The 16,024-nt window shown below is 38.3% G+C and overlaps 1 protein-coding gene across 1 annotated transcript in view; it reads left to right on the top strand.

Moving 5' to 3' along the window:
- The window catches only part of LOC126101384 (sentrin-specific protease 6-like), a 193,981-nt gene that overhangs the window by 76,280 nt on the left and 101,677 nt on the right, over positions 1-16,024 (top strand). Inside the window, exons 6-7 of the mRNA XM_049912050.1 lie at positions 12,763-12,874; positions 15,111-15,326. Of these exons, the coding sequence (XP_049768007.1) occupies positions 12,763-12,874; positions 15,111-15,326 (328 nt within the window). The remainder of the gene's footprint in view (positions 1-12,762; positions 12,875-15,110; positions 15,327-16,024) is intronic.

Below are 16,024 nucleotides of genomic sequence, written 5' to 3'. Positions count from 1 at the left end.
ATAGTCATGGGTGACTGGAATTCAAGAGCAGGAAAAGGGAGAGAAGGAAACATAGTAGGTGAGTATGGATTGGGGGAAAGAAATGAAAGAGGAAGCTGTCTGGTAGAATTTTGCACAGAGCATAACTTAATCATAGTTAACACTTGGTTCAAGAATCATAAAAGAAGGTTGTACACATGGAAGAATCCTGGAAATACTAGACGGTATCAGACAGATTATATAATGGTAAGACAGAGCTTTAGGAACCAGGTATTAAATTGTAAGACATTTCCAGGGGCAGATGTCGACTCCGACCACAATCTGTTGGTTATGAACTGTAGATTAAAACTGAAGACACCGCAAAAAGGTGGGAATTTAAGGAGATGGGATCTGGACAAACTGATTAAACCAGAGGTTGTACAGAGTTTTAGGGAGAGCATAAGGGAACAATTGTCACAAATGGGGGAAAGAAGTACAGTAGAAGAAGAATGGGCAGCTCTGAGGGATGGAGTAGTGAAGTCAGCAGAGGATCAAGTAGGTAAAAAGATGAGGGCTAGTAGAAATCCTTGGGTAACAGAAGAAATATTGAATTTAATTGATGAAAGGAGAAAATATAAAAACACAGTAAATGAAGCAGGTAAAAGGAATACAAACATATCGAAAATGAGATAGACAGGAAGTGCAAAATTGCTAAGCAGGGATGGCTAGAGGACAAATGTAAGGATGTAGAGGGTTATCTCACTAGGGGTAAGATAGATACTGCCTACAGGAAAATTAAAGAGACCTTTGCAGAAAAGAGAACCAATTGTATGAATATCAAGAGCTCAGATGGAAACCCAGTTCTAAGCAAAGAAGGGAAAGCAGAAAGGTGGAAGGAGCATATAGAGGGTCTATACAAGGGTGACGTACTTGTGGACAATATTCTGGAAATGGAAGAGAATGTAGATGAAGGCGAAATGGGAGATAAAATACTGCGTGAAGAGTTTGACAGAGCACTGAAAGACCTGAGTCGAAACAAGACCCCAGGAGTAGACAGCATTCCATTAGAACTACTGACGGCATTGGGAGAGCCAGTCCTGACAAAACTCTACCATCTGGTGAGCAAGATGTGTGTGACAGGCAAAATACCCTCAGACTTCAAGAAGAATATAATAACTCCAATCCCAAAGAAAGCAGGTGTTGACAGATGTGAAAATTACCGAACAATCAGTTTAATAAGCAACAGCTGCAAAATACTAACGCGAATTCTTTACAGACGAATGGAAAAACTAGTAGAAGCCAACCTTGGGGAAGGTCAGTTTGTATTCCGTAGAAATATTGGAACACGTGAGGCAATACTGACCTTACGACTTATCTTAGAAGAAAGATTAAGGAAAGGCAAACCTACATTTCTAGCATTTGTAGACTTAGAGAAAGCTTTTGACAATGTTGACTGGAATACTCTCTTTCAAATTCTAAAGGTGGCAGGGGTAAAATACAGGGAGCGAAAGCTTTTGACAATGTTGACTGGAATACTCTCTTTCAAATTCTAAAGGTGGCAGGGGTAAAATACAGGGAGCGAAAGGCTATTTACAATTTCTACAGAAAGCAGATGGCAGTTATGAGAGTCGAGGGGCATGAAAGGGAAGCAGTGGTTGGGAAGGGAGTGAGACAGGGCTGTAGCCTCTCCCCGATGTTATTCAATCTGTATATTGAGCAAGCAGTAAAGGAAACAAAAGAAAAATTCGGAGTAGGTATTAAAATCCATGGAGAAGAAATAAAAATGTTGAGGTTCGCCGATGACATTGTAATTCTGTCAGAGACGGCAAAGGACTTGGAAGAGCAGTTGAACGGAATGGACAGTGTCTTGAAAGGAGGATATAAGATGAACATCAACAAAAGCAAAACGAGGATAATGGAATATAGTCAAGTTAAGTAAGGTGATGCTGAGGCAATTAGATTAAGAAATGAGACACTTAAAGTAGTAAAGGAGTTTTGCTATTTGGGGAGCAAAATAACTGATGATGGTCAAAGTAGAGAGGATATAAAATGTAGACTGGCAATGGCAAGAAAAGTGTTTCTGAAGAAGAGAAATTTGTTAACATTGAGTATAGATTTAAGTGTCAGGAAGTCGTTTCTGAAAGTATTTGTATGGAGTGTAGCCATGTATGGAAGTGAAACATGGACGATAAATAGTTTGGACAGGAAGAAATAGAAGCTTTTGAAACATGGTGCTACAGAAGAATGCTGAAGATTAGATGGGTAGATCACATAACTAATAATGAGGAGGTATTGAATAGAATTGGGGAGAAGAGGAGTTTGTGGCACAACTTGACAAGAAGGAGGGACCAGTTGGTAGGACATGTTCTGAGGCATCAAGGGATCACAAATTTAGCATTGGAGGGCAGTGTGGAGGGTAAAAATACACTAAGCAGATTCAGGCAGACATAGGTTGCAGTAAGTACTGGGAGATGATGAAGCTTGCACAGGATAGAGTAGCATGGAGAGCTGCATCAAACCAGTCTCAGAACTGAAGATCACAACAACAACAATTGATGAAATGTAATTCTCTCCAAGATTTGGTTTCATCTGGTTCATACTATAAAGTGCAAGAATAAAAGCTATATCCTTATAAATGAAGACAGCAGAAGAAATTTTCAGGAAGTAAATCAGTTTTGGAGTCCTTTTGATCTGAAATCTCTCCATACCTAAAAAGTGTTGAAATGCTTCTTAGTGATGTCAGTGTGCTAATTGAAATGAAAAGAAAGTTAAGAATATTGTAGGAGAATATCCAGCACATTTCAGAAGAAACAGAAATGGCGAAAGATTGATCAGTATGTGTAACATTTCTCCATTAAAAACTGGCGTCCCTACATAATTACCAAGAAAAGCCCAAGCCTGGGTATCACAAAATCTAAATCTAGAAGAATTTCAACTGGATCTTATCACCACATCTAAAAGGAATTCAAACGATATTATGGATGTTAAAGTGACCAGAAATGGGGAATTTGATTCAGATCATTATCTCTATGAGGTTAAAATATGACTTCTCATATCTAAAACAAAAAGGACTCCAGCAGAGCCATCATTTCAAAAGAAAATAGAAAATTGTAGAGAAAAAATTGAGAACTAAAAAAGGTGATTGTGTGAATCCCAGGTACAAATTACTAAAGAATCCCAGGTACAAATTACTAAAGTGACAGAAAAAATTTAGGACTAACCAACAGTAAAAAGAATGATGTGTAACCAGAACATAGAACAATGACAAAAAAATAGGTGTTTAATAAAACGCCACCACCCAGGAATCCTTGCAGTTGACCAGATGCAAGAGATGTCTCGTATGCCCTCCCACTACCCACGTGCTGCAGTCCTGTCACAGGCATCAAAAGGCAGGGCCACCTTAAAATCAACACTGTGATCTACAAACCTAGCTAAGCACTGAGCCACATTCTATGTAGGCATGAAAACTAACAACCTATCTTGCCACATTGATGTCCACTACTAAATTGTGACAGAGAGATAGCTGGACCACACAGTTACTGAACATGCCATTCAGCATGATGTGCTTCACTTTAATGACTGCTTCATATTCTGTGCCATGTGAATTCTTTCCACTACCACCACCAGCCTTACTGAACTGTGCAGGTGGGAACTCTCCCTATGATAATCCTCCATTCCTGTAACTCCCCTGGAGATAACCTCTGCTGGTCCCTGTCCTCCTGTCTATCTCTACTAGGCTAACACCTCCCCCACACCACATCATCTCTTTATCTCTGCTACCATCCCAGCTAAATTTCTGCACATCAGACGCTGTTACAGTTGGGCCTTAGTGTCCAATGGTAGTGGCCACGAGTGTAAACTGTTGTTATTTTGAAAGTTTGAGTTCTACTTCAGGAGGAAGACTTTGTCTGAAAGCTGAAAATATCTCTAATGTTCTTTTTTTTGTGCCTGTTTATGATTCTGTCTCTCCTCTAAGTGATGAGTTGCAACCTGTCATTTCCATATTGTTGTTCTTTCATCCTGGACTTTCAATTGTTTAACCAAAGTCAGTGAATAATTCTTGGAAGAAAATCAAATGAAATTGAGGTACATTGCAGGGGAGAAACCATACAACAGAATGGATCAAAATAGTTGTAGTGGATGTAATAGGTATTAAAACAGAAGGGGCATATGATTTGACAAGTGTCTGCAACAAGACTTGCATAGGTAGGAAAAATAACAGAATGTTATGTGTGTGTTAATGCTAAATGACAGAATTATAAGCCGGGCAGAACAGAGGAACTTGCAAGATGGCTGTGGTGCAATGCAGACAATAGTTGGTTGGAAAATGATTGTTAACGAGGAGATCTATGAAAAATAGGTAAAATATCAGAAGTAATGGCAGGACGAAGATTAATCTTTTTTGCACATATATTGAATGAATGAAAAGGCTAATGAAACAAATCTTCTGTATTTCTGGATAAAGAAATCAACAATAACTTGGTTACAGAGATAAGAAAACAACTAACAAGAAACAATATCAAAGCATCAAAATAATATAAAAAGATTGTTTTAAGAATATAGTACTAGATTTAGAGTGCTTTCAAGACAAGAAATAAAGAGTAGGGAGCATCTTTGACAGAAGATAGGAAAAGACAACACGATGAGAAGATGGAGTAGTACTGGAAAAATTGGAAACAACAAAGAGGAGGATTTGAAGTTCTAAGATCCTAGTTGATTAATACGAAGGAAAAAAAAATTACAAGGCAGTAACCATGTTTCTTCTCACACCCTCTCAGTGGATTAAAAATTATAATCATTTAATACAGCACATTCTAAAAATATATTGCTATTGTCATTTCCTTGAAACTGTTGCTGCCTTTTTAATACTGCGTTGTTTCATTTGAAATATCCATTTCTTCAGCTTTCTTCATACCAGCAGCTTCTTATACTGTTCATGACACTGTTGCCATTTTATCTGATCTCATGCCTGGTCTGGGCACAGGCCTGATATCTTGAGGTGTTCGTGCAGTCATCGCTGACTACTCCATCCTACTGTCCATTTACCATGTACTCTTAAACTAAAAACAGTCTTTGCCACTGTTGTTGCATCTGTTCTAAGAACATGCGTGTATCATCATAGATGGCTTTCTCCCATTTTATCCAGTATTGACACGACATGTAAATTATGAACTTATTTTATGACTTGATCATACACTGTTAATTCAGATGTCCACCTGAGTTTGCCAGCGAGTTGTTGTTCCAATTCTTTTGTTAAAGATCAGCGTTCAGTACCATGCAGTGCAATTATACTTACTACAGATCAATGTACGTTAGGCTTGTCTGTTTTGAATCATTTGGTCACAGGATAAGTCAGTCACAGATCCTAATAAGATTCAGTGCTGCTCAGGCAGCTGGAGAGGTCTGTGCTGAGGTTTCAATCAAGAGGTCTGCACTGAGATTTTCATCAACAGCAATTTTGTTGAACTTCGGTACTGGAAAGTTCTTGTTGGGAGGTTAACACTATTGATTCTGATTGTATCAGAGTCGTTTGGTCATCAGATACTGCATCTTTTTAATGCTGAATCATAGACCTACTTTACTTCTGTAAAGCGGTCATATCAAGTTTGGACTTGACCTTGCAGGCCAGTCTTACCTTTAGAGGCCAGCAGCACATCATTAGCTTACAGTAATGCCCAGGGTGTAGTTTTCTGCAGGTCTATTGTGCCCATAACTACGACTGTGATGAAGAGGTGACAGAGCAGATCATGGATGTACTCTTAGAGAAACAAGAAAATCGCCTGATAGTTCAGCAGCTGTTATTATCCAGTTCTTCAGGACATGGTAGAGAAATCTGATCCACCTTACTAGCTCCTCATGTGCTCCATGCTCTCACAAGACCAGACAAATCAATTCATGTGGCACACAATCAAGGGCCTTTTCGAGGTGGAGAAAGGTAAAGTATAGGTACCTTCGTGTTTTTCAATAACTAGGTGAGCAGTGTGAATAGCATCTGTCAGCACATAGCCGTTCATGAATTCCAATTGATTGGTGGTGAGACTGTTTATTTGTTGTAACTTTTTATTGATGATGCCTTCAAAGACCTTCATTGAGTGTAGTAGACGATGTATTTGGTGATAGTTCCTACATTCAGCTGGGCTACTCTTCTGCTTCCGAATGGGTACAGTTGTGCTATATGTTTAATCAGCGGAGATCCTTCCGCCTTCGATAATTTTGCTGAAGAAATCTTTCGGCCATTCAGTTGAATCCTAGTGCTTTGATTTTCACTGATCTTCAGGTAGATTGTCTGGCCTCATTGCCTTATTTTGCATGTCATGCAATGCCTCTGCAACTTCATTCTTGGTGAATGGTGCATGGGTCCCTCCACGGGTCTTGATACTGTAATTAGAGCATGTGGAAGCTTCTCATTGCAAATTTAAGTATGCCTTCTTCATCGTTTATGCCAAAAGTTTTTTGTGTGTCTGTTGTTTGTGTATGACACTGCTTTACAAGTCAGTAGATTTTTCACTTTCCATATGTTGTTTCGAGTTTATCACAGACTTCACTGTAGAGGAGTGACTTTGCTGCCACAGTTGCTTTCTTTGATGCTCTCCTAACTTCACGATGATCTTCCAAATTTCCTCTGTCTTAAAAGCAAATAACTTAGGATATAGTTGCTTTTTAAAATGTCAATTTTTCTTCAGTCTTCAATCCATAGCCATGTCTGCTATCAAATTTACATCATCCGCATTTTATGATATCTAGTTTTTCATGACCACCTTACAAGCTGCCCAATACACTTTTATCACATCTGTATGGCTCAGTGTCAAAAAAGCAGGATTGTAAACAGCTAGGATGGATGTTCCCCGTAGGCAATGTACAGTGTCTAGACCCAAATAACATCTATGTCTATATATCCTTCATCATCTAATGTACTAAATTTGCTGCTTAACTTAGTCTATCTCTCTGATGTTAAATGAATTATCAAATTCCATGTTTTTTACTCCCTACCTGACAAGTCTGCATATTTCTAGCTTTGTATCTGTTTTTTACTCTGCTTTATAAGATTCTATGATCACTTAAAAATGTTGTTTCAGACTGGCACAATGCATAAAAATTCATTGTTTGATAAAATATGGTGAACTGAATATTTAGTCTCATTTGGTGCTTGCTGAGACTTTCTGCTTTTCTTTGGAAGTAAGAACGAACATGTTGTCGGCAAATTATTCTTAGTATGGTCATTGTCGTGTCTGGTATGTATCCAGATTTTCCTGCTGTAAAATTTTTCTTCAGTGTTTGTGCTACTAGCACATTAAAATCTCCCATTACACTTTTTAATATAAAATATTTGTGGAAATGAAATGTGTTATATTTTGTTATTTTGATACCATTGAATTTGAAACTAATGTTGAAATTCCCATAGTAGCTCTATTTTTTGAACTTTATCTGTTACCTATAATCTTGCATTTTTCATTAAATATTAGGTATCACAAAACATTTGACAGCACCGCCTGATAATAGTGTGGTATTTACAGCACAGTATCATTGTGTGATTGGGTGCATATTCTGCTGTTCTTATAAAGTGATCAATAGTATTGTGATCAAATAATAGACTTCAGTTTGTAGGAATTATTTCAAGGAGGAGTTCATTTAGTCTCCCCATAAAAAAGGCATTTTCTTGTGTTTCGATTGAAGGAAATCTGGACTAGACCCCATTCAGTTGCTGTACTATGTGTTTGTGTATCCTCAGTGTGTGGATAAATGGAAAACACTGTGTGCTTGACTTGAACGTGGCTCACCAACCATACTAATTTTTGTTATTTCTCTATGATTCCCAGTGTAAACAATAATGTATGTCTTAATGGAAAAAAGGGAAGAGTTATTTTCTCCAATACATGCTCTGCAATTCATTCTGCGTGATGTAATGTTTCAATTCATTTCTCCTCTGTAAATAAAATCCATGCTGTTAGAAAAACACAGATTTCTCTCAAAACACAGCCACTTTGATTCACAAGATGACGTAAGGGGAGCTCAGTGATGTCATAAAGGATCTAGATCATCATTTTTAAAAAATCGTAACAGCTGGCTTCATATTTAGCTGTGGAAGTAGCCATAACACTGTAAAAATGTCTAAAAACACAAAGTATAAACATAACTGGAAAGACCAAGCGAGGTGGTGCAGTGGTTAGCACACTGGACCCGCATTCGGAAGGACGACAGTTCAATCCTGTGTCTGGCCATCCTGAATTAGGTTTTTCGTGATTTCCCTAAATCGCTAGAGGCAAATGCCGGGATGGTTCCTTTGAAAGGGCACGGCCAACATCCTTCCCCATCCCTCCCTACTCCTACGAGACCGATAACCTCGCTGTTTGGTCTCTCTCTCCAAACAACCAACCAACCATAACTGGAAAGCTGTTATGAAATGTTGGGTACTAAGTGACCATGTGTTAAGTGAACATTATTGGACAGTGAAAACAGGTGCCCTTGTAACATAGTACCACTGACAGAAGGCTGAAAAGAAATGCTCGTAAGATATTTGGTGATTTTTAATCTTCTTTCATCTTTTCTTGTAAGATATATACAAAAATGACATTATCTGAAGAAAAGTTGATCTATAAATTTTGACACAAGAAAGTCAAAAAATAATATCCCATTCAACAGAACATTCACCTTTGCAATATCTGTGAAATAGTGTTATAATCTTATGGTGGCTGCTGTCACTATTCATAGCAGTCTTTTATGATCTCATCAATCCATTTACAATAATGTCTTTTGAGTGTCTAAGATCTATTTCAGTATATATATATATATATATATATATATATATATATATATATATACCTAAAAACAAAGACGATGTGACTTACCAAATGAAAGTGCTGGCAGGTCGACAGACACACAAACGACCTGCCAGCACTTTCATTTGGTAAGTCACATCGTCTTTGTTTTTAGGTATATTTTTCCTTCGTGGAATGTTTCCTTCTATTATAACTATATATATATATATATATATATATATATATATATATATATATAAGAAAGATGATGAGACTTACCAAACAAAAGCGCTGGCAGGTCGATAGACACACAAACATACACACAAAACTCCAGCTTTCGCAACCAACGGTTGCCTCGTCAGGAAAGAGGGAAGGAGAAGGGAAGACAAAAGGATATGGGTTTTAAGGGAGAGGGTAAGGAGTCTTCCAATCCCGGGAGTGGAAAGACTTACCTTAGGGGGAAAAAAGGACAGGTATACACTTGCGCACACACACATATCCATCCACACATACACAGACACAAGCAGACATTTGTAAAGGCAAATGTCTGCTTGTGTCTGTGTATGTGTGGATGGATATGTGTGTGTGTGCAAGTGTATACCTGTCCTTTTTTCCCCCTAAGGTAAGTCTTACTGCTCCCGGGATTGGAATGACTCCTTACCCTCTCCCTTAAAACCCATATCCTTTTGTCTTCCCTTCTCCTTCCCTCTTTCCTGACGAGGCAACCGTTGGTTGCGAAAGCTAGAGTTTCGTGTGTATGTTTGTGTTTGTTTGTGTTTGTTTGTGTGTCTATCGACCTGCCAGCGCTTTTGTTTGGTAAGTCTCATCATCTTTCTTTTTAAATATATTTTTCCCACGTGGAATGTTTCCCTCTCTCTCTCTCTCTCTCTCTCTCTCTCTCTCTCTCTATATATATATATATATATATATATATATATATATATATATATATATGGTTATAATAGAAGGAAACATTCCACGAAGGAAAAATATACCTAAAAACAAAGATGATGTGACTTACCAAATGAAAGTGCTGGCAGTTTGTGTTCGTTTGTGTGTCTGTCAACCTGCCAGCACTTTCATTTGGTAAGTCACATCATCTTTGTTTTTAGGTATTTTAGGTGTATATATATATATATATATATATATATATATATATATATTTAAAAAGAAAGATGATGAGACTTACCAAACAAAAGCGCTGGCAGGTCGACAGACACACAAAATCTGTCTGTCTGTCGACCTGCCAGCGCTTTTGTTTGGTAAGTCTCATCATCTTTCTTTTTAAATATATTTTTCCCACGTGGAATGTTTCCCTCTATTATATTCATATATATATATATATATATATATATATGGTTATAATAGAAGGAAACATTCCATGAAGGAAAAATATACCTAAAAACAAAGATGATGTGACTTACCAAATGAAAGTGCTGGCAGGTCGACAGACACACAAACGAACACAAACATACACACAAAATTCAAGCTTTCGCAACAAACTGTTGCCTCATCAGGAAAGAGGGAAGGAGAGGGAAAGACGAAAGGATGTGGGTTTTTAAGGGAGAGGGTAAGGAGTCATTCCAGTCCCGGGAGCGGAAAGACTTACCTTATGGGGAAAAAAGGACGGGTATACACTCGCACACACACACATATCCATCCACACATATACAGACACAAGCAGACATATTTAAAGACAAAGAGTTTTGTCTTTAAATATGTCTGCTTGTGTCTGTATATGTGTGGATGGATATGTGTGTGTGTGCGAGTGTATACCCGTCCTTTTTTCCCCATAAGGTAAGTCTTTCCGCTCCCGGGACTGGAATGACTCCTTACCCTCTCCCTTAAAAACCCACATCCTTTCGTCTTTCCCTCTCCTTCCCTCTTTCCTGATGAGGCAACAGTTTGTTGCGAAAGCTTGAATTTTGTGTGTATGTTTGTGTTCGTTTGTGTGTCTGTCGACCTGCCAGCACTTTCATTTGGTAAGTCACATCATCTTTGTTTTTAGGTATATATATATATATATATATATATATATATATATATATATATATATATATATATATATATATATATATATAATAGAGGGAAACATTCCACGTGGGAAAAATATATTTAAAAAGAAAGATGATGAGACTTACCAAACAAAAGCGCTGGCAGGTCGATAGACACACAAACATACACACAAAATCTAGCTTTCGCAACCAACGGTTGCCTCGTCAGGAAAGAGGGAAGGAGAAGGAAAGACAAAAGGATATGGGTTTTTAGGGAGAGGGTAAGGAGTCATTCCAATCCCGGGAGCGGAAAGACTTACCTTAGGGGGAAAAAAGGACAGGTATACACTCGCACACACACACACACATATCCATCCGCATATACACAGACACAAGCAGACATTTGTAAAGGCAAAGAGTTTGGGCAGAGATGTCAGTCGGGACGGAAGTACAGAGGCAAAGATGATGTTGAAAGACAGGTGAGGTATGAGCGGCGGCAGATTGAAATTAGAAATTAGCGGAGATTGAGGCCTGGCGGATAGCGAGAAGAGAGGATATGCTGAAGGGCAAGTTCCCATCTCCGGAGTTCAGACAGGTTGGTGTTAGTGGGAAGTATCCAGATAACCCGGACAGTGTAACACTGTGCCAAGATGTGCTGGCCGTGCACCAAGGCATGTTTAGCCACAGGGTGATCCTCATTACCAACAAACACTGTCTGCCTGTGTCCATTCATGCGAATGGACAGTTTGTTGCTGGTCATTCCCACATAGAACGCTTCACAGTGTAGGCAGGTCAGTTGGTAAATCACGTGGGTGCTTTCACACGTGGCTCTGCCTTTGATCGTGTACACCTTCCGGGTTACAGGACTGGAATAGGTGGTGGTGTGAGGGTGCATGGGACAGGTTTTACACCGGGGGCGGTTACAGGGGTAGGAGCCAGAGGGTAGGGAAGGTGGTTTGGGGATTTCATGGGGATGAACTAAGAGGTTACGAAGGTTAGGTGGACGGCGGAAAGACACTCTTGGTAGAGTGGGGAGGATTTCATGAAGGATGGATCTCATTTCAGGGCAGGATTTGAGGAAGTCGTATCCCTGCTGGAGAGTCACATTCAGAATCTGATCCAGTCCCGGAAAGTATCCTGTCACAAGTGGGGCACTTTTGGGGTTCTTCTGTGGAAGGTTCCGGGTTTGAGGAGATGAGGAAGTGGCTCTGGTTATTTGCTTCTGTACCAGGTCGGGAGGGTAGTTATGGGATGCAAAAGCTGTTTTCAGGTTGTTGGTGTAATGATTCAAGGATTCCGGACTGGAGCAGATTCGTTTGCCACGAATTCATATATATATATATATATATATATATATATATATATATATATATATATATATACCAAAGTTCATCTTGCAAGTTGTGGACACAGAAATATTGTCCGTAACCTGAAGCCATTGCCTAAGTACCCTCAGTGTGGTATTCCCCATGTTATTTCACTAGTCTCTCTCAAACTCTCATGGCCGTATGGCTTCTGACAACCCTCTCTCTTTCACATCCCAAAGAGTTTCACAAGACGAACTTCACTTTGCTTGGCAGAGGCGGCCGAGCGGTTCTAGGCACTACAGTCTGGAACCACGCGATCGCAACAGTCACAGGTTTGAGTCCTGCCTCGGACATGGATGTGTGTGATGTCCTTAGGTTAGTTAGGCTTAAGTAGTTCTAAGTTCTAGAGGATTGATGACCTCAGATGTTAAGTCCCATAGTGCTCAGAGCCATTTTTGCTTGGCAGAGCTTGCTCACAGCAGTCTTAGTGCAGACCTGAGAGCTTCAGGATCTCGTAGCTTGGAGAAACACAAATAATTCTCAAGCGGATCACATGCCTCAAGTCACCAGTAATATAATAACTATCCTTTGAAAATGTACTTTCATTCATTGGACAGAAGCTGCAGCTGATGAATTAGATGAATTAAAATTCAAAATTTTATATTTGTTTTACTCATTTGAAGTTATTAAATTGTTTGATATTTTCAGTTGTTAGAATTTATGTATTTGTCTGTTTTTTTTTTCCAGAAGAAGTTCCATGATAAATATAAAAAGTGGGAAGTTCAGGTATCAAAACCAGGTGCCAAAAAATCATCAAAAAGGCCTGTTAAGAAACAAGCCAAACTGGTGGATGAACCAGGTAAGTTTTTGTACTGCAAGAGTAATTTTGTTTGTTAAAATATTCATGATTCAATATTCTGCTTTGTATTTGTAGCTCTACTGAGAGTGGCTCAGTAGGTAAGTGACAGACAATTCATCCAAAGGTTTGTTGTTTTGTACCCAGGCAAGGATTTTCGTTGCTCCCTACCTCTGGCAGCAGCTTATTAATTTGAAAATTTTTTGGTTCAGAGTCCATGTTAAACTGTAGTTACCCTATAAATGGCTGGGTAAGTCGGTTTGGAGGTTGGAAGAAAGCACTGGCGTATTACATTCAGAAGGACCATGTTTAGTATAGAAATGCTGTTTTCAAGTCAAATGTAGTTTTGAGGACAGTTTTAATACAACTGTTACATAGAATTAAAACTGTTGAGATACAGCACAAGTGCAATATAACATGAAACAGAGCTGGTATTTTAGAATTTATGACTACAGTTGTAAAAACCCACAGAGAATTGCAGAAGCAAGAAAATTTGGTGCACAAGTTGATTATGCATGCTGTGATTGATTGGTGCTGAGTAGTTTCTATTTTATTGTCCCTCTACCATGGTAAACTCTAAAACAACTCTGTTCTTTTTTTCTCATCCCTCCCCCTAGTAATTAATGTCATGTGTAAGTAAACAAACAAATTACATTTGCCAGCAGACAACACAAAGATATGTAAGAGTTCATTAGGGATGTTACACAAGTAGGGACAGTAATGACAGACGTGCCAACATTTTTGGCATGACATTGTTGATGTTTCCTAAGCCAATAGCTGTGGCACAGTACAAGAAAAGGACAGCTGCATGCCACTAAATATATTCTAATTTGGAAATATTAGTAAGTGAGAAAAGGCTATAGATGTAACTGTTCAGATAATGCATGTTTAATAGCCTTGTCTTATTTGAAACTACATATTAATACATATATAGTGCCCAACGAATGGTTCCAATGTAATGTGTGAAACAAGTACAAATTGCAGGTCATCTCCTTAGAATAATACTGATCGATTCTAATCGAATCTGACATGTAATCACCATGGAAGACTTAATTTGGAAGGATATATCAAAAATCACATTTTGTTAGTAAAAACAACTCACAATGCAGTAGAAATGTCAGAAAACTGAAGTTAGCACCGTAGTGGTTATATGTTGCTCCCTTCTTTTGTTTCTACATGAACTCCAAATCATTTCTCACTACTTGAAGTACCAAGGAATTCTTAGTTTTACTGTCAAAGGCTGCAGACTACCAAATCTTGGTCAAAATTTTGTTGACTATTGCTATGAAATAAAAATAATTTAAATAATTATTGCCACAAGGTACGATATTTTTCTACCAGTTGGCAGTGATGTAGCTTCTCTATCTTTCTCAAACTTCTGCCCCACTCTCCGCCTTGCTCCTACCAGTTTCCAATCTTTCCCAACCAACTACTCTTTCCAAATACAAAATTCCACAATTTAGTGTCACTATATTTTGCTGTAAGCCCCCTGTAAGTAAGTGATGGACAGCCATTCTGTCTCTCTTGTAATTCTAAAGCATTTGACAGTTAAAACTTGAAGGTTCAATACTGTTATTTACAAGTTTTAATTCTCATCACTTTTATTCTGTTTCTTTCCCTAACTCTCGTGTAGATTTGCGTAATCTGTGACCCGTGTTGATTTTTAATTGCAGTTGATACTTTTTGGACAGTGAGAAAATAAAGATTTAATGCAAAAATGGAATATCGAGATACAACTTAATATTTGGATTCTCACTTTTTTTTTTGCTGCATTGGTTTTGAAATGTTCTAATCTCTTGTTTTGAAGTCCTAACATTAGATGAACTGCCTGACTGTATTAGATACAATCTGCATTTATTTTCGGTTCCTGCTTGTGAAATAAAGTTATGGTTGCAAATGCTTGAAAGAGAGAGTTGGTGTTACATTTATGTACCCGCTGCCACAGTTTGCCATGTCAGTGAATTCTATTTTAAACACATTGATTGCCCTCATTACAGATGATGGTATAACGTTAAATATTATTCACATTACTTCTTTGAAAGTATTTGGAATTGAAAGATTATTTTTTTTTTTTTTTGTTTGTAGAAGCAGTTAACTGAAATAGATTTATGTTGCATTCTATTTTACCCACATTTAAAATTTTGCAATCTCATACACCCCATTCTTTTGTTGTTGCTTAATAATAGTGGTGGTGGTGGTGGTGTTGGTGGTGACGATGATGGCAATGATGTTGTTACAGTGTGCCTGACGCTTTCCTCTGATGAGGAAGAGCGTGGGCATTGTGAAGGGGAGGTGCCACAGAGAGGATCTGGCCAATCTGCTGTGCAGATGGGATCTGCTGTTGACTTGAATTGTGATCTCTCTAGTTCACTTTTGAAAAAGGAACCTCCACCAAACTTTTCAGATGAAGAAGATGAGCTGGTCTCTGATATTAACAAACTCAAGAGTGTCTGTGGTGAGTTCCATTTGTTTTAATGGTTTGTTTCAAATATACTAGGTATTAGATGTATACATTGACGAGATCTTTCAGGGTTTTGTCCTTGTGCCCAACTGTTGCTTTATCTCTCTTAGTTAATATACTCTTGTTGTTTGATCATGATCTTTCATGATACCATACTTTTCTTATTTTATTTTAATTTGTTTACATCTACATCTACATGGATACTCCGCAAATCACACTTAAGTGCCTGGCAGAGGGTTCATCGAACCACCTTCACAATTATCTATTATTCCAATCTCATATAGTGCGCGGAAAAATGAACACCTATATCTTTCCGTACGAGCTCTTATTTCCCTTATTTTATCATGGTGATTGTTCCTCCCTACGTAGGTCAGTGTCAAAAAAATATTTTTGCATTCGGAGGAGAAAGTTGGTGATTGGAATTTCTTGATAAGATTCTGTCGCAACGAAAAACACCTTTCTTTTAATCATTTCCAGCTCAAATTCTGCATCATTTCTGCGGCACTTTCTCCCATATTTCACGATAATACAAAATGTGCTGCCTTTCTTTGAACTTTTTCGATAAACTTTGTCAGTCCTATCTGGTAAGGACCCCACACCGCGCAGCAGTATTCTAAAAGAGGACGGACAAGCGTAGTCTCCTTAGTAGGTCTGCCACATTTTCTAAGTGTCTTGCCAATAAAACGCAGTCT

This window comes from Schistocerca cancellata, chromosome 9 (genome assembly GCF_023864275.1).
Source record: "Schistocerca cancellata isolate TAMUIC-IGC-003103 chromosome 9, iqSchCanc2.1, whole genome shotgun sequence".
Taxonomy (NCBI): domain Eukaryota; kingdom Metazoa; phylum Arthropoda; class Insecta; order Orthoptera; family Acrididae; genus Schistocerca; species Schistocerca cancellata.
The sequence above is the reverse complement of the archived record's forward strand: the minus strand, read 5'-3'. Positions and strand labels throughout refer to the sequence as shown.